The sequence below is a fragment of the Choloepus didactylus genome, chromosome 27, assembly GCF_015220235.1.
Source record: "Choloepus didactylus isolate mChoDid1 chromosome 27, mChoDid1.pri, whole genome shotgun sequence".
Lineage (NCBI taxonomy): Eukaryota > Metazoa > Chordata > Mammalia > Pilosa > Megalonychidae > Choloepus > Choloepus didactylus.
Genome location: NC_051333.1, coordinates 16,254,683 through 16,281,911, shown reverse-complemented (window position 1 = coordinate 16,281,911; position 27,229 = coordinate 16,254,683). Strand labels below are relative to the sequence as shown.

At 48.7% G+C, this 27,229-nt stretch overlaps 1 protein-coding gene across 2 annotated transcripts; it reads left to right on the top strand.

Annotated features, from left to right (window-relative positions):
- Positions 1-694: 694 nt before the first annotated feature.
- SPINT2 (serine peptidase inhibitor, Kunitz type 2) lies at positions 695-24,927 on the top strand. 2 transcript variants are annotated; one of them, XM_037819909.1, is made up of 7 exons: positions 708-1,201; positions 17,779-17,949; positions 20,239-20,298; positions 21,632-21,685; positions 22,318-22,479; positions 22,780-22,818; positions 24,272-24,927. In XM_037819909.1, the coding sequence occupies exons 1-7, from the start codon at positions 1,096-1,098 to the stop codon at positions 24,436-24,438; spliced, it is 759 nt and encodes a 252-aa protein (XP_037675837.1). In that variant the 5' UTR covers positions 708-1,095; the 3' UTR covers positions 24,439-24,927. The 2 variants fall into 2 exon arrangements, with proteins under 2 accessions (XP_037675838.1, XP_037675837.1); XM_037819910.1 differs by lacking the exons at positions 21,632-21,685; positions 22,318-22,479; positions 22,780-22,818; positions 24,272-24,927 and adding an exon at positions 20,493-21,614 and having other exon boundaries at positions 695-1,201; positions 20,239-20,323.
- Positions 24,928-27,229: the final 2,302 nt, after the last annotated feature.

The window sequence follows — 27,229 nt, the reverse complement described above, 5'->3', positions numbered from 1 at the left end:
AGGGTTCAGTATCAAAGTCAGCTTCTCAAGGAGTCCTTCCTCCATGCCCAGCTCAAATGCTCTCCACTATTTTTTTCATCCTGACACCCAATTCATTTCCCTATAGCACTGTTAAGTGTTTTCAATCATAAGTATTTAATTTTCTTGTTGGCTGTCCTCTACTCATGTCTGCCCCATTCCATCTCCCTTTCTAGACTCAGCTCATAAATCCCCTCTTCCAGGAAGCCCTCCCTGACCCCAAGCAAGGTACGTGCCTCCTCTGGGCTCCTTCTCCTTTTCAGGCACGCTCACTCTGCCCATGCTGCCCCATCACAGCTCTGACAACTGGGCTATCGGCGTCTGGTGAAGTATTTATCTCTATCTCTGGACTGGGGAGTCAGGGCCTGGACTGTTTTGTTCTTTCATGGGTCTATCACCTCCTCCGGGAAGCCCTCCCTGGCCCTCTCTCAGGCTGAATGAGGAAGCTGTCGGGCTTCCCACTGTGCCCTGGTCTTCCACACTTCCAGCCCTCGATAACCCTGCCGGTACTCGCGGCGTCCGGGGGCCCAGCCCCGGCGCTCGGTTAGCCCACGCAAGCCCCGCCCCTCCTCCCCCCACGGCCCCCCCACGCCAGGGGCGGAAACCAGGTGCGCCGAGAAGAGAGGGGTGGCTGCTCAGGTGCCTGTCTTCCGCGCCTGCGCACTCCACGCCCCGCCTCGCCAGGTGCGCCCCGCCCCCTCCCTGGCCGGCCACCTTCGGTAGCTGCTGGGAAGCGTCCGCCATAGGCTCCCGCGCCCACCGGACGTTCTGGCGTGTTGCGAGGTGCTGGAGGGTGGGAGGGTCGCCGCCTATTGCTGGGGGCAAGAAGCGAGCGAGCAGCGGACGGAAGCATCGCGCGGGCGCCTCGCGGAGGGCAGAGGTAGAGGTCCGCGAAGGAGACTTCCCGGAGACGTCGACGTGAGCGCCAGCGCAGCACCTCGCGACCCTCGCGCAGCGCCCGCGCCGGTCACGAGGCCCCCCACTGCGCGTGCGCGGCAGGAGTCTCTCCGCACCTGGTCGCGAGACGCCAACGGCCAGCGGCTCGAGGGCTCGCGGGGCGGCCGGGCGGAGCCGAGCATGGCGCAGCTGAGAGGGCCGAGGCGGGGCCGGGCGCTCCTGGCGCTGCTGGGGGCGCTGCTCCTCTCCCAGGCTGAGGCGGCCGACGGAGAACGCGGCATCTACGGTGAGGGCGCGGGTGGGTCTGCTGGGAGGGAGGAGGGGGGAGGGCCGAGAGGTCGAAGGCGGGGAGTGAGCGGGGCGGGGCTGGGTAGAGGTAAATCGGGGTGCAGGGGGCCCTGGGCAAGGTCAGAGAGGGAAGAATGGGCGGGGGAGCCTTGATGACGCTCAAGGCGTGGGTGATGGAGCCTTTGAGAGAGGATAGGCGGAAGAGCAAGGGTTATAAAAGTATCGTTGGGGTAAAGAAGGAGACTAGGAGTATTGATCGGGGAGTGTCACAGGTCTCTATGCCAGGAAGCAGGTGAGGAGCCTAAAAGACCGGCTTCCTCCTGGCAGGAGAAAGTTCCACGGCCAAGCGAGGCCCAGGGAAGGCCAGTCCTGAGAGGGCAGGCTGTGGGCTGGAGGGAGGTGTTGGATTATGTGACCTGGTGGCAATTTTGGCCTCAGGAAGGAAGCCCACACCCGCACCTCTTTGGGTGGTGGACAGCAGCTTCCCGAGAAACCTTTCTGGTTCGATCATAGTAGAGTAGATGCCCAAGGAGAAAGGTGGTTCTTAGCGATGGCCCAAGGAAGGAGAAGCAAAGAAGTGTGGGAGGGCAGAAGGCTTAGCCAAGGTGCAGGGGTGGGGATGCCTTGGCATAAGAGAGTGTTGGGTTTTATGAAGCCAGGGTTTGATTCACTGGATGGGACCTTAGAAATGAGCTTGGTGGTGGATAAGGGCTAATTTAAACCTCGACACTGTAAAGAAAGTTTGGTCTGAAAGGTCTTTTTGAGCAAGCGTTTTGTAACCCTGACTGCTTCAGACAAGCACAAGGGGGTTTTGAAAAGAGCTCTCTTGAGAGAAGAATTCATTCATTTGACACAATTTATTGAACCCCAGCTATGTGTCAGGGATTGTGCACACCGTGGTGATACAGTTGTGCATCCGAAAAGCCAAGTCCCTGCACTCATGGAGCTTATATTCTAGTGGGAGAGGGAGTGAGTAGACATCTAAGTAAAGAGCACTTACCACAGTTTTAAGTTACTAAGGAGTGAATGAACAGAGTGAAGTACATGAACAGGGTGACACAGAAACTGATCAGGGGCTACTTCAGCTTGGGTGATCTGGGATTATCGCTCTGAGGAGGGTGACATCTGAGCTCTAACGTGAACACTGAGGAGGCCACAGCCACACAAAGACCCCAGGGAGGTACAATGGCCTTGGGCAGAAACAGGCTTGATGCATTTAAGGAAAAGAGTCAGTGTGGCTGGAGCAGGAGGGAGGGAGGGAGGGGGAGAACTGCAGGAGGAAGAAGTAGGCAGGATTACCTGCGAGGAGGAAGAAGTAGGCAGGATTACCTGCGGCTTTATGGGCGGGCCTATTGGGAGAGCAGAGGGAGAAAGCAGGATGTGTGTGAGCCAAGTCTTGGGTTGTGGTCACTTCCGGAGACTGGTTAATTTCCCTTTGCCCGAGGCTGGAAGGAAAAAAAAAAAATGAGCTGATGAGAAGGCCATTGGGGATAGGCTCCATTGTCTATAGAGAACCAAGAATCAGAAAAGCAATCTAATCTAAACCCAAATTTGTCAGCCCTTCTGGATTTTTTCAGGGGAAAAATGATGTTAGGGATGTACCTTCCAGTTACCTGATCTGTCACTCAGTCAAAACTGGATTTTAGCCAAACACTGAACTCATCTGTGTTCTTTAATTCTTGAAACAGCCTAATGCGATGGTAAAGTTCCAGGCCCTTTCTGAGGTCACACAGCAAATCGGAATTAACAAAGCCAGGTGTGACTGCAGAGGCCTTCTCTGCTCCTGACGGCCTCCTGGCCTCTGCTGCAGCTGGCTGGACCTCCTGACCTTTCACAAGTCCCAGTGTTGGGCTGGGTGAACTAAAGCCCTCACTTATCTGAAGTGCTGTTTGTTTGAAAGCTTTGAACAGCTTAATCTGAGACAAGAGGCAGTGTTGAAATTGTTTTTTATCTCTTCTGATTGCTTCAGTTTTCTCAGGAAGTGGGAAGCAGGTCATCCACTAAGAATGAGGTTTCTCCAGCCACGTGCAGCTGCCAGGTGGTCGTGGTGGGGGGGGGGGGTGAGTAGAGAATGTCTGTAAGAGAGGGATTATGATGGTTGGCCATGAATTTAGTCTGTGTGAAGACATGAGGGGGTGAGGGACAGTGGAAAGGTGGTGGGACCAACAGCGATTCTGGAGGGAATAAACTAGAGAGGGTGATGGGGGGAGAGTGAGATGCATGAAGTGGAGACTCTGAGGAGGCTGTGGTTATGAAGACAAGGTCTAGGTGTGACCCTGGGAGGGAAGTCTCATAGGAGGACAGGGTCACATGAGAGGAGGCCAGGAGCCCAGAGCCCGGGAGGTTGAAGGATCATCTACCTGGACGCGGGAACCACCAAGGATAATGGAGGTGGGCACTGGGAGCCAAGTGTGTGAAGAAAGGCGCGGTGATGGGGTCAGCGGATAGCACACAAGGCCAGGCGATGAAGGGTCTGCTCTTGAGTACAAGGGATCCCCAGCTGGGGGTTCGGGGAAGGTGAAGAGAGAAGGGTCTGGAAGCAGCACAGAGGAGCAAGGAGACCTATCCACTTGAAGGGCCGCAGGAGAAGGCATGTCCTCAGGGCAGAGCTGGGTCAGGTTAGAGCCAGAAGGCGGAGAGAATGCTCACAGAAGAGATGGGGGAACCCAATCCCCAAGGCCCCAGGAGTTGGTGGAGAAAAGATGGGGACGAACCAGGATGTTACAGAAGCATGTGGGGCTTCTGATGGTGATTGACATGAGCGGGTGATGAAGAGTGTGAGGAGATTAACCGGGATGGTTACAAGGTAGACGGACAGTGTTGGGGAGGTGGGGGACAGGTGGGAAAGACTGTGGTGGATGTGCCCGATACCAGGAGGCTTGGCAAAGAGTGTTCTAACTCCACACCTCTGTAGACGGAGAGTGGGGGAAAGTGGATCTTGCTCAGGGAGAGTTCCAGTCTGCTGATGGAAAGCATGCCGAGATTATAAACCATTGCCCCCCCAGGAGCCCTCGAACAGGCTTTGACTTGTGTAGTTTCCAGAATTGGGAATTTTTACATAAAAACGAGGATTTGAACTGAAAAATCTGAAAGTCTGGCTGTGCCAGGCCTCTGTTCCTATACCAGGCTGGAGCCAGGTGTGTCTTATGGACAGGATGTGCCCTCTGCAGTTGACCCCAGTCCCCCGAATTGGTTTTATTCACTTGGCCTGCCTCACTCATTTCAGTTACCTGCCTGCCCTCTGTATCTGGAGGCATTTGAGTTGTGTGGTTCCCCTTTAAGAATATGGTCCACTTAGTTGAAAAAAGGTAGATAGCACACAACTGCTCTATAAATTATACAGTGTGGTGAGTGTATGTGTGTTTTTGCTGTTGGGGGAAAACCCTTATCAGGTGGTCACAAATATGCATGGATTTTTATCTCTTCCCCAGACGATAAGTCCTGGTAGTTGGCAGGCCCTGAAATATGTAATTTTGATCAATATACAGGCCAGCTAATGTATTTTCTTTTCAGAAGAGAACCTCCAGAATTCCTTGGCAGTAATTAAGTGTAGTTGCTGCCAGGCTTGTGTGAAAAGCAGGTTCCTGCTGCCAATAATTTATTCCCAGCCTTGGGCATCAGAATTTGTGAAAATAGTTACTTGGCTCGGGGTACTTTTTGATCGTTCTGGGGACTTTCCACTGGAGACCAGTGCAGTAGTATTCGTTTGAGAACGATGAACCTGAAGGTTAAAGATAAGATCAGTAAGATCATAGTTAAGAGCTGAAGTGCAACTGGTGTTGATGACCAGGTGGGGGGTCTCCATAGTAGCACCTTATGTTATTTTTAGCCTTTGCCGAAGAAGGGCTTGTACTTGAAGGCAAAGCAGTTTGGCTCCAGGACAGTTTGGTTTATTCAACAAATACTGAGCACCTACAAAGCGCCCAGCACTGTCTTAGGCCCTGGAAATAGGGCACTGAACAAAACAGCTCTCATCCATGGCGGTTCTGTTGTGAGGGGACGAGAATGCACGGTAACCGGATGACAGATACATATATGTGTCTGGTGATGAGTGCTATGGAGAAAAATCAGGCAAGGTTTGGTGTGCTTGGTACTGAAAACATGGGCTCTGAGGCTCCCTGGTGACAGTCCCTGAAGAATGCTGAGGTCCTTGCTTTCAGGTTCACTGAGGGAAAGCGGCCCCTTTCCACCAGAACCGTTCCTTCGCCCTGGTCACATTTGGGAACTCAGCTCAGCTTGTGGTGGAAAAAGCAAACTTCTCTTTTCCCATCATGCCCCCCCCACCCCTTTCTCATTTTATCCGAATCCAGGGCCATTTGCAGCATGCAGCCGTGTCTCAAGGCCGGTGCCAGGCAGCACACCTCTGCTGGCCATGTCCACATGCAGCCTGAGGAAGCCTGTGGTTCTTGTGAGGGGGAAGAGAGCCCTGCAGGGGTCATGTGGAATGACCCCATGAACCCCAAGAGGCTGTGGCCCACAGGCACTCACGGTGACCCCGGAAGCAGTGGAGTGTGGTGTGTGGGTGCCATTGTACAGGCTGGTCAGAAATGCCACTGCCCTTGTGGTTTCCCACAAGGTCCTTCTGAAAAAGCCCAGGAAGGAATGCTGAAATGGGGATGCTGTGGCTCAGGAATGTTGGACTTTGGAGTTTGGTTCCCCTGAAGTGTATTTGAAGTACATCTTTCATTCAGGGAGGCCATTTTAGAAATTAGTGCAAGAACTTAGACGTCTCACTGATTCTTACCTGGGTCTCTGGCTTCATCTGAAGCCCCTCAATCCACAGGCGATATTTTGTGTGTGTGTCTGAAGACCTGCCACTTAGAGAGTGGCCCGTGTTCCATATGGGGGCAATAATTGGTTCTTTGGGGAGGTGAAAATATATTTATTACATATTACAGTGGTTTATGATATTTCAAAGGGCACGGTATATAAATAGATATACAGTATACCTGTGGTATCAAAATTTCATGGAGGATGATTAGGGAAACAATGTCTAAAAAGGCTTCTCAGGGGATGATAATGTTAAAAAAAGAAAAAGTTGAAAAACTCTGCCCTATAGAAAGGGTTCATTAGCTTTCATCCCTTTCTGAAAATGGTCCGTGATTCCAAAAAGATTAAGAAACTTTGAATGTGAATTAACAGCAGAATGTGAGAGACTTTGAAACTGTTTGTTTCCCTACAAAGTATTCAGGGTAGAAGTTATAGTCCTGTTTTAATGAAGAATATAAATTACCAATAGGTCAGAGTGGTGGTTTGAACTTTGTGCTGATAGTTTATGAAATGTAAACTTCAGTGTAGAATAGTTTATATCTAAAATTCCAAGATTTTATGAGTCTTATAATTTAATTTGGATTTATCATTGTAAATGTTCTTTTCTCTTAAATACCTAGGAGTTATTTTAAAGTTTCTATGTTACTTGTTCTAGTAATGATAACTTCCAGACATCCAAACCCAGAGGAGATAATGGCTTTCTGTACTGGAAACAGAAGCTCTCCAATATGTAGAACCTATACAGCTAACCCAAAATAGGTGGATTTATGGAGCACCTTGAAATAAGGCTGAATATAAAATAAATTTCAGCTTTGGAATTTGGTGTGGTAGAATTAAAACAGGCTTTAGTATCTCCCTGGTATTCGGTACCACCCCACTCACATAATAATAGACTTTCAGATTATCTCATTCCTGAGGGTAAAGATACTTACTTAGAATCCAAATGGGTAACCAAAGCATAGTTTTCCTTATTTTCCCCAGCCCCTCCCTCAGGCTTTCTACCTCTTTACTCTTGGCGTCTTCCTGACAATAGTGTTGTGGGACTTTGAGCTGTATGATAGTCAGCCATTGTCTTACTCTGGGTGAAGATAAGGAATTCTGTCTCTCAGGCATTGCAAGCTTGCCCAGCAGAAAAACAAGGGGCAGGGGGAGTTAATACTTAAATTGTTTTATTTGGGATGATGGAAAATTTTGGTAATGGATGCTGGTGATAGCACCACAATGTGAATGTAATTAACAGCATTGAGTTATATATTTGAATGTGGCTAAAAGAAATTTTAGGTTGTATATATGTTACTAGAACAAAAATTTTAAAACAAAACAAAACTTGGTACTGTACTGTTCAAGCAGGGAACCCTAATGTAAACCAATGGCTGACTATATAGTTAATAATATAATTATAATAGTGTAATTATAATTGTTTCATCAGTTGTAACAAAAGTACTACACTAATGCAATGTGTTAATAATGGGGTGGGGGGATGAAAACTCTGCATTTCTGCATGATTTGTCCGTAAAAAACTTATTTAAAAAAAAAAAATAGGCAGCTATTCAGGGGTCTAAATGGACAACTTTCCTTCAGCTCTATTCAGATTGTCAGCTTCTCTCACCTGTAAGAGGTGAGAATAACTCAGTTTTATACCTATTTCTCAGAGAATGTATAAGAAAACTTCTCTCAGAAAAAGTGAATGCTGTTGCATTATTTGTTTATTTAGATTGTTTTGTCCTCAGTCTGATACTGGGTTAAAACATTTAGACTTGAAAAACTGGAAAGTCATTTGATTCTTGATTCTTTTCTAAATTGAAGTACCTTGGTGGTTGACAATTAAAGAATGATTTACAATTCCTAGGGGAAGTTAAAAAACAAAAAATGGGTGGGAGTGATGGTTGAGTTGTTTTGATAAGCTGTTTGACTTGAGATTGTTTTCCGTTTTGCCATATCCCCTATATCCTTTCAGTCGCCATGTTCACTTGGAATTTGCTGGTGGAATATGCCATCCTTCTCTGTCTTCATTCCCACTGGTAGCTTAGCCCATGTCTTCATAAAAATACAGCTACACAAATTCAATATTGTGTGCCAAATATTGTTCTAAACACTTATAATGGATTAAAAACTCCTTTAATCTTTACAACACTTTTATGATGTTGATAGTGTGTTAAAGAAAAACTTCCCATTTGAGTTGCTTTTAAGAAATGAATCTGTGCAAGCCTCCCAAAATTTATCTTGATTGGACCAGTAGAGAGAAAGCAGACTGAATCAGCTGTTTTCTTACTAGTGAATTCAAGTTACAGTGAGTGAATTCCGTTTCCCAGACAAGCAGTTTTCAATATAACCTCGAGACTAATGTTGCATTCCACAGCAGGAAATGTTAAGTCTGGGGGTCACAAAAGGGGCTTTTTGCTAACAGACTTGCCAAGGAAAACACTCTTATGCTAACTAGATCCAGAACAGGTATAAACCACACACAGAGAGGCCTTCATTTCAACTTGGGTTGAGTTGTATTTATAATGTCCTCAATATTGCTTTTGTGCTAACGTTTCCAGCCTTTTACCCTAACCTGATGGCCTGTACGGTGCCTTATCTCCTTAGCCACCCAGGATTCTTCACCTTAGACACTCGAAGCTTCCAAAATCTGCTTGATTTTTTTTTTTTTTTTGTTAGTCACCCTAAATTAGAGACTATGGGACTTGCTGAATCGAAGAATAGGGACTTTACACATTTTTATTGTATATATTATTGTCCCCATGTTATGAATGAGGAAATAAGCATGGGGCAGTTAGGAAAGCTGCCCTGTGGTGACACAGCTGGGAAGAGGCAGCCAGGGATTCATGCAGCCCTGATCCCTCTCCTGGCACCACTTGCTGGGCCGTGGGCTCCCTCCAATGCCGCCTGTACCCTGGTACCAGATGGCTCTTCGTTACTGGGTCACTACTCTATACCACAGCCTGTGGTCATTTCCTTTGTATCTCATGTGGCTTACAAACCTTTTGGGTTTAGGTTTTGATTATAATATTCTGCCAGATTAATTTTTTTTCCTATCCGAACTGGAGGGCAAGGACCACATGCCCGAATGAGTACAGGCTCATTTGGCCCAGTTTGTGCCAAATGTCCCAGGGTAACTAATAAATAACATCTCTCCCTCAAAAGTATCTTGTTCTGGAGGATAAAATGTATGGTCACCCTACTTATGTATGATAGTGTAAAAGTATCAGAAACTTTTACCATTCACACAGTAGAGCTTCTGACACCAACTGCAAATATTGTAGTAACTCAATTCAGTTTAATTCTCACTGTACCCAGAGTTAGGCCAGACTCCACAGGTTCAGGGCCATCCTCAGGGGCCTAGACCATCCACACTTCTGACCAACTGGCTACAAATTTGGGGATTCCCATCACACCTTCAGGTTCGATAATTAGCTAGAACAACTCAGAATTACTTGAAAGTGCTATACTTTTAAGATTATAATTCTACTGTAATAAAAGGATACAAATAAGCCGAAAGAAGAGATGCATAGGGTGAGGGCTGGGAGGGTCTCAAATGGAAGCTTCCGTGTCCTCTCACGGAGTTGAGATGCATCACTCTCCCGGCACAGAGATGTCTCTTCTCCGTCATGGAAGCTCTCCAGAGCTGGAGCTTTGAGCTTCCTGCATTTACATGGGATTCTATTATGTAGGCACAGCTGATAGAAACAGTGTCCATGTGGTTGGACCCAGTGCAGCCCCCCATCCCCACGCTTCCCAGAGGTCAGGGATGTGGGCTGACAGGATGTGGCTCAAAGCCCCACCCCCCTAACCACATGGTTGGAGTTTCTGGTGTGGCCGGCCCCCTCCCTAAGGCTGTGGGTTGGTAAAAATTTTCAGGTATCTGGAAAGTTTAAGCAAACACAAAGGACCATAATCCACAGCTGGCCTTTAAAAACAAATTAATGCATTCACATGATTAGAATATGAAACTGTACTAAAAGATACAGAAGAAAAAGAATAAACTGTGTGAAAGCCTCTTCTTCCTCTAGTCCCTTTGTCTCATGGTAGCCACTCATACATGTGTCTCAATTAAACTTTTAAAAGAGGAATGATAATACAGAAACCATTCTTTTGCTTTTTCAAATCCTCTTAACCTTAGACATTTTTCCATGCCAGCACATACACCTTTGCCTGTTTCTAGCAGCTCCTGAATATTCCATCATGTGGTGTCTCCGAAGCTGCTTCCTCAGCACAAACAAGATGTCTTATGTCTGTGAACACCCAGCCCCTCGTGGAGGACGTTCAACATTTGCCCTGGTTGTCAATTGCTTGAATTGAATGACTCTTCAGAGCTTTCTTTGCTTTCTGATCCAGAGGAGTAGCTGTAGCCTATCCCCCTTTTCTGTGTAAAATATTATTTTCAAATATCGGAGGATTGTAGTAAATAGTTTCCTTTTTGGTCATTGCCCTTAGAATGGTAAGAGGCTCTAATGAAAAGAGTAGTTGTTTTTAGGACAGTGTTTTTGGCAAAGGATAAACCTGAGGAATGCACGGTCAGTGTTGTTACACGGAATGTGAACTCCAAGACCCTGTGTGATTGAGTCTGAGCACACGTGCAAGATCACCGAGTTCTGGGATTGGGGGGAGTGATCTGAACAGAGTATTTTGTAAACATTCTCTAAAGAAGGGGTGAGCAAACTGCAGCTTATGGCACCACTTGCTTTGGTAAGGCTTGCAAAGTTAAGTGTGGTTTTGACATTTTTTTTAATGATTGAAAAAAAAAGACTAATGTTTCGTGACATGTGAAAATTAAATGTGAAATTAAATTTGTGTCTATAAATAGTTTATGCTCATTTATTTACCTGTTATCTGTGGCTGCTCTCATTCTGCAGTGACAGAGTAGTTGCAGCGAGACCATGTGACCCACAAAGCCCAAAATAAATGCAGTTCTTGCTTTGCATGATTTTCAACATGCATGAATTTCAGTTATCATGGTTTTGTTAAATACCTCCAGTCCCCCCCAAAACCGGGTTTTCAGTCACTATGGTATATTAACCGGTAATTGGGTAAAGTACAAACTTCTGTTGCTTACGCTTCAGTCCATAAATCACTATGTAAATTACAGACACACATCACAATCAGTGGCCTGTCCCTTCACTCATTTCAGAATCTGATGGTGATTGGTCACTGCACTGTTCACACAGGCAGCAAAGTGTGTGGTTCTATTGCTTCCTTGTTTCCCAGTGATAAGCCCATGTGACATTTTACAAAAATGAATTGTTAAAAGAGGGAATCAGCCAACAGAGATGAAAGTGCAGCAAAGGAACAAAAGTGATAAGACTGGAAGTGAAATTCCAATCGAGCATAAATGGAGTTGAAGAAGAAACCTGAAATGTCGGCATTACCACTCCGTGAAGGCCAACTCATCAACATAAATGAGGAAAGTGGTTGTGATGAAAAGGATGATGTCCCAGAGGAAATGACACCAGCAAAACCTCCCCAGTATAGCAACTCTTAGAGCTGTTTCGTGAAACTGAAGGAGCAGATAAAATGTTGGAAGCTGATCCAAACCTAGAAAGGAGTATGACAATTTGAGAAGGCATGGAAAAGATGTTCCCTTGTTATCATAAGTTATATGAAGAGAAGACCACAAATGCTGTTCAAACTGCTCTTGATATATTTTTTTTACAAGAAAGTAAAACATTTCAGTTTTCAGTGTTTCTAATGGTATCCTAAATAAATATTTGTTTTACTGTTCTTTTTTCCATTTCTCTAGACATTTACAACCAACAATAAGAGTTTTTAATGTTTTGACAAAATGTCTAAAGGTTGTAGAACATACATAATTTTTCTCATTGATAGTAAGATTGCTTCGCCTGGTCCCGCGCTGTCCTGCAAAGCAAGTACTGCCTGTATTTACTGTTTGGCCTGTTACAGAACAAGTTTGCAGACCCCTGCTCTAAAGAACACAGCTGAGAAGGAGGCAGAGAAGGACCATTTAATGAGTGGCTTCAGGCGCATTAGGTAATCCGGGGCTTTCATATTATGCATGTAGTGAGGCAGGAAGTCAGAGTTCTTCACTTAGAGCACCCATGTTGGGAGTGAAAAGTGTGTTTAACAAGGCCTAGAATCCTAGGAACATTCTTTTTACTTGTTTTTAAAGTAAACCTATTCGAAATGGGTATAAAAATATGAATTAAGAAAGAAAATGCCATGTTCAAAGCAATGATTACTCCTGGGGAGAAGACAGGTAAGATTTAGGCGAGAGATGTACTAAGGGTTTCAGCTCTATCAATAACGTTCTGGTCCTTTAAAATGTTAGAATTTGATGAAGCTGAGAAGTAGATTCACCGGTGTTGTGGTATTTGCTGTACTTTTCAGCATATTTGAAATATTCTATTGAAGTAAGCTTATGCTGCAAAGCAGCCACGGCTGCAGTTCTGCATTTTTTAAAGAATGAAGAGATACCGTCTTCTTAATCCTGTAAAATTACATGAGATTGGTAGTGCCTGGGAGCCTGAAGTTCCTGTAGTGTCCTTGTTAGAAGCTGACTCCATACAGCCTTGGAGCCATTGGCTGGTTGTCTTTGTTAAAGCTTGACTGACTTCAGAACCAGAGAAACCTGTTTTCCATGACATCATTCACAAAGACCAGTCTGTTTTGCAACTTTGTTCAATGCCTAATGTTTAGATTGCCAGCCATGATTGTGTAACTGAGGTTCATATTTCTGATGATGTGTGATTTTAACCGTTTCTGTTGCTTTTCCATGAGAGTGTTACTGTTTCCTAAAGGCAGGAGTTCTGTTCTTACTTACATATTCTGAAGAGAGTGTATCCAGATTGGTTCCCTTCAGCTTTTTCCTTTTTTCCTTACTCTGCATTTTGAAAACATATAGAATGTATTCTGTTTTGCACTGGCATACAAATAGGGCTTCTATGAGAGCATACAAATAGGCCTTGAGACATATTTTTCATGTTTGCTTCCCAAGGCTGCTCCAAGACCAATATATCATTTTGTCGTCTCTTAATAATAATAGAATTGCTCATTAAAAAATAACTTCCTGAAAATTCGTCCAACCAAATTCACTTCGAACTTGGTCAGCTACTTTGGTAGGTGCTGCCATGACCTTGTCACTGAGTGTGACTGAAAACAGATGCCCGGCGTGGGCCTGCCCTGGTGAGCCCTCGCGCAGTGCTAGAGGCCTGGCTTTTAGACAACTTCAGCTCTGTTCGTCCCACCGCCTGTTAGCATTGTGGCTTTTTCTTTCTGTCTGTCTGAGGTGTAGTACCAATGTGGGTTCCATTCCCAGCTCTGCTGCTTGTTCAGCTTTAACTGTCCCAACCCTCAGTATCCTCCTTTGTAGAGTGGGGGTTGCTACCACGTGATTCACAGTTTTATTGTGACATTAGAAATAATGCACACAGTGTGCCTGGCGTAATGCCTGGTGAAGGCAGTCAAGTGTGTCAAGAAGCAAATAATGCTCTGCATTTTGTTTCACTTTGATTTTAGTCAGTCTGCCAGGGTACAGTAGTTTAATTAAAAAAAAAATAATTTAAGGAAGATGACAAATCATGGAAGCTGTTCCGGTTTGCTAATGCCGCTGTTATGCAAACTGCCAGAAATGGATTGGCTTTTATAAAGCAGGTTTATTTGGTTACAAAGTTACAGTTCTACAGCCATAAAGTGTCCAAACCAAGGCATAAACATGGGTAAACCTTCACTGGAGAAAGGCCATTGGTGTCCGGAAAACCTGTTAGCTGGGAAGGCATGTGGCTGGCGTCTGCTTGCTCCCAGGTTGCTTTTCAAAATGGCGTTCTCCAAAATGTCTGCATCAGCTTCCAATGGCCTTCTTCAAAATGTCTCTGTCTTGGATTAAAGATCATAGCTTTTTGTGGGGGACATGATATATCCAAACCAGCACAGAAGCTATCTTAAATACGGATGTATTTCTGGCTCTCTACAAAAGGTGTTTGGAGAACAATGGAAGAAAATATGTTGGTGTTAGTTCCAGTGGAAGTGAAGACTGTATGGCCTTTGTTTCTTGAAGGAACGCTGGCTCCTCTAATCAAACAAGCCATCAAAAACAAAATCCGTTTTCATGACTTAAATTCTCTCCAGTCTATAGGGTAAAAGTTTACATCATAGAGGCGTAAAAGCAATTTAGTTAGTAAAAGCATTATGACAAAATGGGACCTTCTCCATTGAATAGTTTCCATGCATCTGAAGAAGAGACTGTCTTGATACAGAGTAAGGATATGGTTAAATTTAGGCTTAATCATACCTACCTTCAGCCAGTTAATCTACTACTTAGTGTGCTGGTTTGAATCTGTTATATCCCCCACAAAAGCCATGTTCTTTTAATCCAGTCTTGTGGGGGCAGACTTATTATGGGTGGGATCTTTGGATTAGGTTGCTTCCATGGAGATGTGACCCACCCAACTGTGGGTGAGACCTTTTGATAGATTATTTCCATGGAGGTGTGGCCCTGCCCATTCAAGGTGGGTCTTGATTAGTTTATTGGAGTACTTAAGAGAGTGCAAGGGTCAACAGAGACCCAGATGCTTGGAGAAGCAGACAGAAAGACGTTTGGAGATGTAAGCTAAAATATGAAGCCCAGAGTTTGCTCTGGAGAAGCTGAGAGAGGGCCCCCAGATACTTAGAAATGCTCTGGAAGAGCAAGCAAGGATGCACAGGAGCTGAGAAAGAGAAGCTAAGAGACACAGAAGCCCAGAGACATTTTGGAGAAAGCCATTTTGAAACCAGAACCTGGGAACAAAGGATCAGCAAATGCCAGCCATGTGCCTTCTCAGCTGACAGAGGTGTTCCGGACACCATCAGCCTTTCTTCAGTGAAGGTATCCTCTTGTTGATGCCTTAGTTTGGACACTTTTATGGCCTTAGAACTATAAATTTGTAACCTAATAAATCCCCTTTATAAAAGCCTGTCCATTTCTGGTATTCTGCATAACTGCAGCTTGAGCAAACCAGAACACTTAGAATACTGGGTAGTCCAGGTTTTATCTTAATAAAGAAACATTTCTAAATTCCACTGGGGCAACAGTGCAATATCCCCCCATCCTCTCCTGTCCACCCAAGGAACCTGAAAATAAGGTTGCTTTCTGAAACTTAAACTATGAGATCGGTGTGTGATAATTCAGAGTAGATGTGAGCAGCTGTCTAAAGAGAGAAGGGCTCCACGGGCTTGCAAGACCTTGAAGGGACCTGCGCATCTACAGAAAGAAGGCTCTGGGCAGGGACAGGCATTGGTCAGCAGTGGCCACCCAGAAAAGGAAGTTCACAGACCTGGACCGTGCTCTGGAAGCCTGTGGTCTGCCAGATAGGTCCCGATGAAGAGACCATTCCCTAGGACACATACAGCATGTTTCCCTCATTCTGGCTCCAAGAGACCTGCTGCATTTAAGCTGGCTTTCCCAGGTGCCGTGCTGCCTAATATAAACATCCAACCTGCTTGACATTGCTCTTTCTCATTGTAAATTAATCACCCGCTGCTCTGGTTTCACTCTGCACCATCTTGCATGCTTTGTGAGCATGGATCAGTATCCCGGGTCTGATCGGCTCTGGGGGGCTACTGAGACTGTCCGAGCGTACAAAGATGAGAGCCAGGTTCTGGACGGTGTTGAATTCACCAAGATAACTGCCATCCTTCCCCAGAGAACCTCTTTTTCTCGTCCTCTGCACACCCTCGGACTTCTGTCCCGGGTGCGTAGTATCTGGCACCTTTGCTTACGAAAGCCACCTCATTCCCTCCATTTACACAGTGGGTCACCCTCTCGTGCTCTCGGGTGCTCGCTCTCTGGTTGCCTCGAGCTTTGTTGGTCCTTCCTCAGGGTGCCACTTTCTTTTTTTCAATCGAGGTATAATTCACCCATTTAAAGCGTATAATTCCTCCCTCGAGTTTTTGTCAAAAAGACTGTACCTGAAACTACGCAGGAGACAGGACATCCTGCAGTGGCTGACCTCCTCAGGGCTCTCGGCTCGGCAGGGCCTGGGATAGGCTGTGGTCGCCTCCACACCGGCTGGGGGCTCCCGCCTCGATGTTGTGTTCAGCTTCAGAACCGAGCTGGGTCCTGTGTGGATCTGCTCCTTCTTGCCTCGTGGGTCACAGTGCTTTCTCCGACATTTGACCGCTGTGTGGGTTGGGCAGCCGTCTGCCAGTCGCTCCCGGAGAAGGCTGTGCTGCCTGTTTGCCTTGGGCCTTGGTGATTGGGTGTTTTGTGGCCTTGGGCACATGTCAAAAGTTCCTGCTCCAGGCACGCTCTTAGTTGGTTCTGGTTTATGTGTTTTAGTCAGAAAGTGCCCCTATATTTTTTAATAGCTTTATCAGTACACAGTTTACATACCATAAAATCACTGGTTTTAAGTATAAAAAACATACAGCATTGTACAGCCATCACCACAATCCCAATTTTAGAATATTTCCTTCATCCCCCAAAAGATCCCTGTGTCCCGTCTGCAGTTACTGCCCATTCCCACCACAGCCCACAACTAATCTACCGAACATATTGTATGATTCTGTTCATGTGGAGTGTCTAGACAAGGGCCTTTTTAATTGATAATTTGACTGATGGTTGCTTTTAAACTACAGATCATTTCCTGCTTCAGAATATGCTTTTTCTGCTGTGCTGTATACCCATGATTTGTTGGTGTGGGGTAGATCCTCAGGGACAGTTGTTTGTTTTGCACAGTAGCAGCCTTTTGCCTGTAGATTGGTGTTTTGTGACACATCTGGTTCCATGCCCATCACATCGGTATTTGGGGAGACATAAGAGAAGTACAAGTCTTGCCCTCTGTTATCCCCTAATTGGTGAAATAAATCTTGTTCAGAACAATTAGGGAGGAAAAATGACATTTTTCCAAGTGGTCAGCCAGTATAGCCAAGTGGTCAGCCATGGGATGCTTTTGTTTGAGATCTGTTCATTCAGCGCCTGTGCTGCTGCCGTGCTGGCCCCATGCAGCTGGGAAGGCCCTTATGCGGAGAAGCAGAGGCCGGTGGGGGCCAGGTGTAGGGAGGGGTGATGTGGCGCGTGGACCCAGGAGGGAGGACATGGTGTACAGGGGCAGACGTTGAACCACATGGTCAAGTCACTCCCTTTACAGTTTGCTTCTGATTTCTCCAGGGACAAGGGTTCCTCTAACACTTTTTCTCTCTCCCTTTTTAGGACCTCTAGGCTTTGCAGACTGACACTCAAATTTATCTGGCTGGGATTTGAGAGTCTTTTTTTTCCCTTGCATTAGAATGGGGACAGGTTTTAGAGGCACCTTTTGGGTGGAGGTGGGGGAACTAAAGTTGGGATGGTTCTTTCTGAGGCTCTTGCAGTAAACTGAGTTTGAAGTGGCCTCCCCCAGGCCAGGGGGATCAGCAAGAATGGGTAGGAAAGGTTCACGAGGGGCTCTGAGAGCAGCTCCCAGGCAGTGCATTTCCTTCCTGACCTCATGCTCCAGCTCTGACCTTTCAACGCTAAGCTCTCCTTGGCCTGGCGTGATGGGGCAGACACCCAGAAGGTCCTGGCTTCGGTTCGTTTTTGCCTTTGAAAGCCATGCTTCTGTGGTGGATCTGTGTTTCTTAGTAATGGGGGCAGAAATGAAATACAGTTCAGTTGGTTTGGTTGGTGTGGGTGCTATTAGGTGACATGTTTTTATCCTATTCAAGGAGGCCTGGTGGCAGCACAGGCTTTAGAAACCGTCTCAGAAGGACAGTGCTGGGACTCGAGACTGCTTCTTGGGGATCTGGGAAATTGTGGCTCCTCCTTGCAGTTGTGTGTGTGTTCTTTGTTACCAGGACTGCCCTGCCACGCTCACTGGTTTCTCTTCTGTATTTTAGACTTCTGCCAAGTGTCGAAGGTGGTGGGACGATGCCGGGCCTCCATCCCAAGGTGGTGGTACAATGTCACTGATGGTTCCTGCCAGCAGTTTGTATATGGAGGCTGTGGGGGAAATGACAATAATTACCTGACCAAGGAGAAATGTCTTGAGAAATGTGCTGGTGTCACAGGTAAGACAGTGGAAGTCTGGGAAATTTGACTACTTAGAATCAGTTTATTAATTGGAACATGGATTCCTTCTGCTCTTTACTGGTTCTTCACAGCTGAATCTGGAGGCTGTTTAAAAAAGCAGAATAAACAGTGGCACAGCGTGGAGGTCAGCCTCACAGTGATTCACAGTGGTACCCTCCTTCCTCTTCCCTGAAAGGGGAGAGCGGACCACAGGATGCGGCTGGGCGTGCCGGGCATAGGGAGTGGAGCTGGGGCAGGACATGTGACCATGTCTTCTCCCCAACTTCCTGTCTCGCACTTCGGAGTGCAAGTGACACACCAGGCCAAGCCCAGGAACAAGTGGTCATCCCCTTTTTGGACAGAATCCTTCAGGTCCACTTGGACAAAGGTGCCCCACCTTGCTCCCTGAGCATTTGGGTCATTTGTTCCCTGGGACAAATGACTTGAGTAGCTCACCCAGCCAAGTTATGGGCCAAGTTGAAACTAGAGCATACTGCCCGGAATCTGTCTTTCTCCTAGCCCTCACTTGCAAGGGATTCTGTAGAATCCAGATAATGTCAACCTCAGAGCCTCACAGTTTAAATAAAAACAGAGCAGGCTGGCTCTCCCACTCAGCACAGGGACATGATGGATTCTTTGAGAGCTGGTAGCAATGAGACCTGATCCAGGTGTCCCAGAGACCTGAGCATCTAGCCACCCAAACTTATTTTAAGATTTTAAGGGCAATCTCCCTATCATGCATTATGTGACTTCTGGCATCTTTTCTTAATATCTTAGTGTTGACATGAATCTAAATTATTGTTCAGTATTAGGATCTGCTGGGGCCCTCAGTCCTGATGCCCACAGACTGTGAGCCCACACCCAGACCCCAGGTTCCTGAGCCTCACAGCCAGGACTCTTTCTTAGGATTTTTCTTTCTCCTCACTGTGTATAATCTCTCTTTGTTTTGAGCTGTGCATTCAGAAATCGGATAAGCTTATTAAAGTTGTGTGTAAAGAGGGAAAAGCAACAGTGGCCCAAGGTTTTAAACTATAAAGCCCAGGTGCGCAGGCCTGGCCGTGAGCCTGAGGCCCTGAGGAGCACTTTCTCTCCGGTTCCAGTGCCCAGCAGGGGCTTGAATGCCTGGAGAGCCAAGGTGGCTGATCTTGTTTTTGGATTGTGTGAGCCAATACTTCACCTTTTATGAGGGAGAACTGGCAACTTCACCAATGGTGACTGAGGAAAATGTCATTTATAGTGTTTTTCCATTGCCAGCTATGATCGGATATGGGGGGAAGAATTAGGGGAAAATAGTTTTTGCCCCCTTTTCTGGGTTTTCCCAATCAAGAATTGACTATAGAAGATGTTCCACTATCAGTTCTTGCTACTCCTTGTCCTCTCAAGAAGAGACTTGAAGTTTTAAGAACACGAACAGTAGGCAGTGGGCACGAAGGGTGTTGGGTGTGGGTTGTGGAGACAGCAGGCTGGCTGTCTCCCTAGAGGTCGTCCAGCGTCTGGCCCCAGTCTTGAGGGCTCACAAACCCCATCTGTTGGCACCCCAAGTGTGGAGCCACTGCACATCTGGCAAGGCACCTGCGTGAGTCTGTGAAGAGAGCTATAGCTGCCAAAGGAACTAGTCACTGGAGTCCTTGGCCGGCTTATCATCTCCCAGGTAGGTAAGCTCTGTGGGAAGCCAAGTGATTATGACCCTGCTGGTTTATTAATTTATAATGAGAACTAGAACCACCCAGGGGACCAGACACCCGAGGCCTTGAGCCTACACCTTCAGTCCACGGTCTTAGCCAGGTTCCTGGGAGCTTCAGAAGAGGAGCTGGGTTTTGACTTGGATGTTTAATGACGTCAGGTGAGGCCAGCCTCATGCTTCTCCACGAGAGCTACTGAGTCCAGCAGGGAGCACGGGAGCCAGGGGTCCGTCTTTCCTGACCAGCTACCTTGCCACCACACCCCTTTAACCCTGTTATTCTTTAGATGGATTAATACAGTTGAGCAGGTTATTTGGCCTCTGTCAGTTTGGACATCTTTGCTCTGATTCAGTTGAGTTGACCTTCAAGTTTACCCCTCCAAGGGCAATCTCAGATCCTTATTTCCAAGTTCTTGGAGCTCCTGGCAGGTCATTGTGGCCCAGCAGGCCCATCGAAGGTCCCACATGAAGAATCAGAGTTGCCACGAGAGACACACGGGACCAACTCACAGCTCACAGCTGCTCAGAGACGCTCCGTGGTTTGTTTCATCGGGAAGTCTTATCAGCACATTTTGCCACTGTGTGTTGTTTATTTGTGCCTTTGCAGTGAACGCTGTTGATGTTCAGGCCACCAGCAGGAATGGAGCGGATTCCTCTATCCCAAGTGGTAGGTTCTTAAAAACCTGCCAGAGGTAAGGACCAGGCCTGTCTGGAAAGAGCTAGGGAGGGCCTGAGCCACGTGCAGCAGTAGCCTCCGCACTCCCCTGTCCCCCAGGGGCCATCTGCATGGCTCACTGTGAAAGGACATGTGTAATTTGGGAGTTGTAAAAGGGCTTCCACCTCCTGGTTCTCTTTACTCAGACTTGGCAAACAGAGGGGCTCTGCCTGGGCTGCCAGCTCCTGGCTCCAGCATCCTTGCATTGGGGGGCGCACGTTGTCCCACAGACAGGAGGGTCGGGGGATTCTGCAGGGCTTCCTGGCTGGCCTCAGCCTCCTCCTGGGGGACAGGGGAGTGTGGAGGCCACTGCTGCACGTGGCTCAGGCCCTCCCTAGCTCGCTCCAGACGGGTTCTGGTCCTTACCTCTGCCTGCTCTACCAGCTCTCCCCCACCCCCACCTCTCCTGGCCTGTGGCTTCTCCTTTCTCACGTCCTCCTTGCTGTCTCCCTTCCTGTGCTAAGAGTCCTCTGTCTTGTACCACCCCCTCCTCTCCATTCCCATGGCAGTGCTTGACCTCAAGCTTTGTGTTAGCTTCCTTTGTAGTGCTGACAGCAGCTGCCCCATTCCTCCTTTATGCTTAAAGGACTCAGCATCAGGAGCCTGGAGTGAGTGGTCCAGATGCACTAGCAAGTAGTCAAACACCCCCTTGGGTGGCCAGCCCAGCTCTCCTGAAGGCCAGTCCCCGGGCAGCGGGCTCAGCTGGGCAACACCTGCTGTGGAGGAAGGGAATCCCCCTCGCTGGAGGGCAGTCAGGACTCTCCTGGCCCTGCTGCTAGTGCTCACCTGAGGAGAGGAGCATTTTAGTTTGGTGACTGTCAGTGGTCAGCTGACCTGCCTAATGCCATAGTCAGGCTGGATTCAGTCTCTCATTTTGCTAGGCCAGGAAGCCTGTGACCAGCCTGGCTGTGGCTGGCCTGGGTGCACTGTTGATTGGCTTGCTGCCTCACTAAGGTTGTCTAGAACCTCAGGCACCTGCCTGATAACTTTGGTTTCCATCTTTCAGAAGAAAATTTCCCCAGGAGTGAGGGGCCCCATCGCTCTGTCAGAGAACACATGACAGGGCATCCATAGTGACCGTCCTGCATTCATTCAGCATGCGCCTTTGTGTCCAGCAGGACAGGCAGATCACGTAGCAGAGTTGCCCATGGAAAGGGACCCCACACCCTACTTAAATGTTCCAGAGCAGCCAACTCCCTTGGTAGGCCCTTTGAGATATACCCCCAGCTAGGCCGTGTTTCCTGTGACTGTCCCAGCCTCCCTGACACAGATATTTCTGTTTCAGTTCTCAGAGGGCAGAATTCTGATGACTTTTCCGGTGATATTTTTAACTATGAAGGTATGACTTTAAAAATACTTATGAATGGGGCAAAACGTGCTTTCTTACTTTGTTGGGAATTGAGACATGCGTGAGGATTCCCGTCAAGGAAATTTTAGAGCAGGGCTTACTGACTTTCCAGTGGAGCACACTGGGGTCATTGTCTGAGGTGACAGGCCTCACCCGGATGTCCCGGGGCAGCTGGAAGCAGCATGTGCCGGGCCAGAGGGGACGCTTGCACCAGAGAGGCAGCGCCGAACGCAGGTCCTGGAATTTACCTGCTGCTCCACCTCTCGCCAGCTGTGTGACTGGGCAGGTTACTGTTCCCTGCCTCGGTTACCCATGTGGAGAGCGAGGGGACTATCCCAGACTGCTCAGAGACTGGTTTAGTGTGGGTAAAGTATGGAGAACAGTGCCTGGCATTGAGTCACCTCCACAGCATAGTCATGGCTCCGAAGAAGAGGCCTGAAAATGCAGAGGAATGGAACCTGGGCCTGCCTACCCAAGCATGCAATTTACCAGTTTTTTTTTTTTTACCAGAGACCCATTTCTCCATTGGCCCACAGCTACTACTGCTTGGGGGGTCACTCTAGCCCAGCTGCACCTCTCCCGGGCCTTGCTAATTTGTGTTCCCTGGGCTGTCTTTCTCCCAGAATATTGCACTGCCAAGGCAGAGACTGGTCCTTGTCGCGCAGCCTTCCCGCGTTGGTACTTTGATGTGGAGAAGAATGTCTGTGATAACTTCATCTACGGAGGGTGCCGAGGCAATAAAAACATCTATCAGTCCAAGGAGGAATGCATGCACCGCTGCTTTGGTGAGTCTGCCTGACTTGTAAATCCAAGAGCCAGTGGTGCGCAGAAGGGCCCTGCCCCTAGGGCCACCAGTCAATTTCCCCAAAGCGAGGGACCTGGACCCCACCCTCCCCTGGCTCTGGTGGGGAAGGGGCAGCTTTGGGCCCCGCTATTGGGCAGCCGTGTGCTCAGTCCCCACCAGGGGCAGCCTCCAGGCCCTCAGAAGGGCAGGAAGAGGAAGTGCCTCAGAAAGCGCCCCCCATGAAGGCCCCAGGGCTGCGGGGGATCTGCGACCGCCTCTCAGGGTGTGTGTTCTCTTCCAGGCAAGCAGTCGTATCCTTTCCTGCCCCATGGCACTAAAGGTGAGTGGCCTCTCGCCGCCTCCACCCACCTGCCACCCGCCTCCCTTGACTAGGCCCAGCTTCGCTCAGCTCTCTTTTTGCTCCTGTCTTGGGCACATTCTCCTTCACTATAAGTGTCTTTGTGGAGAAGGTGGTGCTGCTGCCTGAGAAAGCAGCTTGGAATATGTGGTGGATGTTTGTTCCAGCATAAAATGTACACAAGTGTTATCTCCTTGGGTCTGGGATGGACTGCAGAGGGGCTGGGAGTGAGTCAGCAACCCAGAGGCCGTCTCCACCTAGGCAGGGGGTGAGGTGGGGTGAGCTGCAACTGAGCAGCGTGTGGGGATCTGCCGCCCACAGGCCTGAGGTCTGACCCACTGTTTGGAAGGAGCTTTGCTGCCATGGGATAAAAAAACTTGGCCCTGGTGACAGGAAGGAAAGAAGCCGGAGAGCAGGCAGTGTGAGCCACAGGCCAGTGCTGCTTTCCCCAGGAAATCCTGTGTGGCAAGTCCACTGGGCCAGACTGCGTGTTGTCTTTGTTTTGGAACCTGAGTTGTGGATGGTGGTGTTTGCACAGAGAACTTGCCACACTGGTTTGGCTTCTTTCTACCTGTTTCTCTGTTATGGAGCCATGACCCAGCCTGTGTGTCTGAGCTGGTTTAGAAGAGGAGCAGAGTGGGCCCCTGGTTTGTTAGGCTCAGAGCTAGAAAGCAGCTCAGGGCTTGAAGGTTGGGGGTTGGAGTGGAGTAAGGGCTGTCCTGAAAGGGCCTAGTCGAAAGTCTGTAGCCACAGAAGGGAAGAGGGAAGCAGGTGGCTGCCAGGCAGGTCACATTCCTTAGGTGGTACCCCGCCTGGGAAGAAGGCATCTAAACCTGACCAGTGGGACTGCACTGGGGCAACAACCATGAAATTTACTTGGGCAATTAGAGCACGAGGGTCCCCTCCCGGCTCCACCTGTACCTCATTCCACAGGCAGCCCTAGGCCCTGCAGGTCACATCTCTTGATTGCCCATCAGTGTTTGTGTGTGTGTGTGTACACAAAACCTTGGGGTTTACATTCACACACACACACATACACATCAGAGTTATGTTTCTACCTCCTCACGTGCACCTTTTGGTTTGGCACTCCTGTGCAGGCTGCCCTGATGAGGTGGCAGGGGAATACCGAGTTGAAATGTCCTTTTGTTCAAAAAGAAGGAGAACAAACATCCACCCTGTTGCGAGTGCCTAGCATGGCACCTACATTTTTTAAGAAACGGTGTCTTGTAGTTGCAGGGGAAGGCAGGGAGTCTTTGATGACCCCCTGGTCGGCTGTATCAGAGTTCTCCCCAGCTATGCTTTTCCAGACCCTTCTGAGTTAAGGGAGGAGGCGTCTGGCAGAGGGGTGGCCCTGGCCAGCCCTGCACCCCGCTGGGCCCCCTGCTCTGCAGCGCCCTCCATAGGACACCTGTTCTGAGGCCTCTCTCCTCCCCAGCGGTGGTCCTGGTCGGCCTCTTCGCCATGGTCCTCATCCTCTTCCTGGGAGCCTCCGTGGTCTGCCTGGTCCGGGTGGCGCGGAGGAACCAGGAGCAGGCCCTGCGCACTGCCTGGGGCCCCTGCGACGACAAGGAGCACCTGGTGAAGAACACCTACGCCCTGTGAAGGCCAGTCGCGAGGCCGGCCCCTCTCCTCGGGACCCCTGGGCCACAAGGAGCACTGGGGGACGGAGGGACACAATTGTAGAATGTGCATGTACTTTTTTAAAATAGAGTGAGTGGTTTGTATCTGTGAGATTACTGGGGCTTTGGGTCTGTTGGTTACTCCTGAAGGCAGGGAGGCTGCCTCTGCGCCTCGGGGGGCAGGGCTGGGGCATCCTCCTGGGGAAGGGCTCAGGGTTGGACGCTGCAAATGGCTGGACAGAGACCAGAATCGGCTCCTCTTTATTTCTTTGCTCCAGGTAAAATTTTCTTTGCTTCAGTTGAATCCCACTGCCTTCTTTCCTATCACAAAAGTGAAGTTTTAATAATTTCCTTTGATTGATTGGTTTTGTTTTTTTTAATAAGCAGAAACAGAAGTTTTTTATTAGGGTTCTGCAAGGAAGACAGTAAAATATACAAGTTTAATAAAACGGGACTTCCCTTTTCAAATGAATTTCAGCATGTTTTTTTTTTTCCATGGGACTACTGATTGAAACGCTACCAAAATTATCACAGAATGTTACATAATTTATCTCCTAGAATAGACCCCTTAAATGAGTGTCTTTCAGATCTTTTTGAAGGCAACCCACAGTAGGAAAGACATTTTACATCACAAGTGAGTTTCACAAAACAACACTTAGCCTTACCATCTGTGGTGAACTCTGAGCTTTTCTTCATCTATTTTACTTTTTAAAAATCCCGGCCACAGCCTGCTGCATTTTTCTGACCTGCTATGGATTACAACCCACAATTTCAAGTGCTGTGAGGGCACAGGAGGGTGGCATGTGGGTGCCATACTGGCTCAGGGCAGACCAAGACCATTCCTGAAACAGGATTGTTTTCGACTAAAAACACCTGAACATCCACAGCTCTCATCTGTTCTTGCAGTTCTGCATGCTCCAGTCCTGAAGGGGAGGAGGGAGAGAGAGCCCTGGTCCGGCCTCAGCGCCTTCACTGGGACAGAGCTGCTCCCCGCTGAACTCGGCCTCTAGGCTCAGCCCCAGTGCTGCTGCCTCTCTGAGGGTGTCCCTTCCTATTCACTAGACTCTCGGAGCCTCTTCTCTTCCCTCTTCCAAACCAAGTAGCCCCAGAGACAGAGCAGCATCTGGGCAACCCAGGGGCTCAGGCAAGCAGCCTGCAGCCTCCACCAGCCTTGGTGACTCAGGAGATGGGGCCCTCGCCTGTGGGAGGGTGTGTGGGTGCCAGGCCAGTCCGTGGATCTCGGGCAGCTGTACAGTTCCAGACATTGCTTTGGATTCTCCTTGAACAAAAATCTAGTCCAGAAGCAAGATTGGCAAGCACCTCATGGGCTGCTTCCCCACTCCCTCTCCCAGGGGATGGTTCCTCGTGGATTCTGGCGTTCTCCCCTCCAAGCTTTCCAAGTCGCAGCCCAGCATTCCAAGCGGGCATCACAGTCAGCTCAGAGTTGATGAGCCGGTGAAACCTACTTGCCATCCCGGACCACACGGGGCTCCCAGAGCTCCGGAGAGCCGGGGTCCAGGGAAAGGTGGTTCGGGTGTTGGGAAGAGACTCTCCACCTGCCACCATCCAGGTGAGTAAGAGCAGGCAGGTAACTCAACTGCTGGGAGCCTTCTCTTCCTCGTCTGCCCTTGGAGCCGGTGTGAGGGTCACCTGAGAGCATAGATGTCCCATCACCCACAGTGAGTGCTCAGCAAGGGAAGCTCTTTCAGGGGCCTGGTGCCCACCTTTCCTGCCCACCTTTGCCCTTCCTCCTCCTTGGTAGCTCTCCCTTAGATCTGCCCGCACCCCACAAGCAACCCTAGAAGCCACCCATACCCGTCGTGCCCCTCAGGGTCTCCCTTGGTGTTGAGGAGCCCCACACCCACCTGTGCCTCTGGCCTGGCAGAAGGCCCCACTCCACCACCTCCATCAAGAGCTCTCTCTCCTTCGTAGCTTATCATGTGAAGGAGAAAAGTTACATGCTTGGGTTTTTAAAGAAAATAAACTGTTGTGAGTCGGTAGAAAGGCGATCGAGGGAATCCTCAACACCATCAAGAGCAGTTGAGCTCCCATAGGTTGCTAAAACAGTGTACCTTTGTGTTTCTGCTGCAGAATCTATCACTGCGCAACTTACGCCTCCTGCCAGAATTTGTCCTGTTTGTCTCAGTGAAGGTGGCCGGGTGGCCCACCCACTCCTGGCAGATTGGCTACATTGGACTTTTGGACCCCTCTGGGGTCTATCCGGTGCCTCAACACTGTTGACAGGTTTTTTAGGTTATGGTGTTGCTGGTCCATTATGGTCAGCCGCCTCCAGCCACAAGCCGAGGTGGTGCCGGACCCAGGGGTGGGTTGGTGGGAGGGACGGTCCTCTGCTGGCCTCACGCTCCTGCAGGTGTTGCATGTCGAGAATGTGGGGCCCTGGCAGCTCCTTCCCTGGGCTAATCCTCAGGGTCGTGTTTGTAGCAAGCAAACTTGAGGGATGAGGTAATCCTCCGTCAGGACAAAGAGCGGGCCTCACTGCTTCCTGTAAACTGGCGGGTTCCCCCAGCTCACGTTCCTCTCTGGTGACAGCCCACTGCGTGTGCGGGCGACCGTCTGTGCCCACCCAGCAGCCTGGGGACCCGGGTCACGGAAGACCAACATGTAGGTCGATGCTTATGCTGTCCCCTGGGAGGGTGAAGCCTTTTGTCTAACCCAGGAGTCTCAGGGCTTCTGCCAGCGTTTTTCAAAAACTAACAGAGGAGAACCTAAGATGGTGGCTAGGTGAGACAGGGCAAAAAAACACCTCCGTGAAA

Excerpts from the sequence above, each read along its gene's own strand:
- SPINT2 (XM_037819909.1), top strand. The coding sequence starts at position 1,096 with ATGGCGCAGCTGAGAGGGCCGAGGCGGGGCCGGGCGCTCCTGGCGCTG. Across the intron at positions 1,202-17,778 it reads CGGAGAACGCGGCATCTACG|ACTTCTGCCAAGTGTCGAAG; the intron begins GTGAGGGCGCGG and ends TCTGTATTTTAG. Across the intron at positions 22,819-24,271 it reads CCTGCCCCATGGCACTAAAG|CGGTGGTCCTGGTCGGCCTC; the intron begins GTGAGTGGCCTC and ends TCTCCTCCCCAG.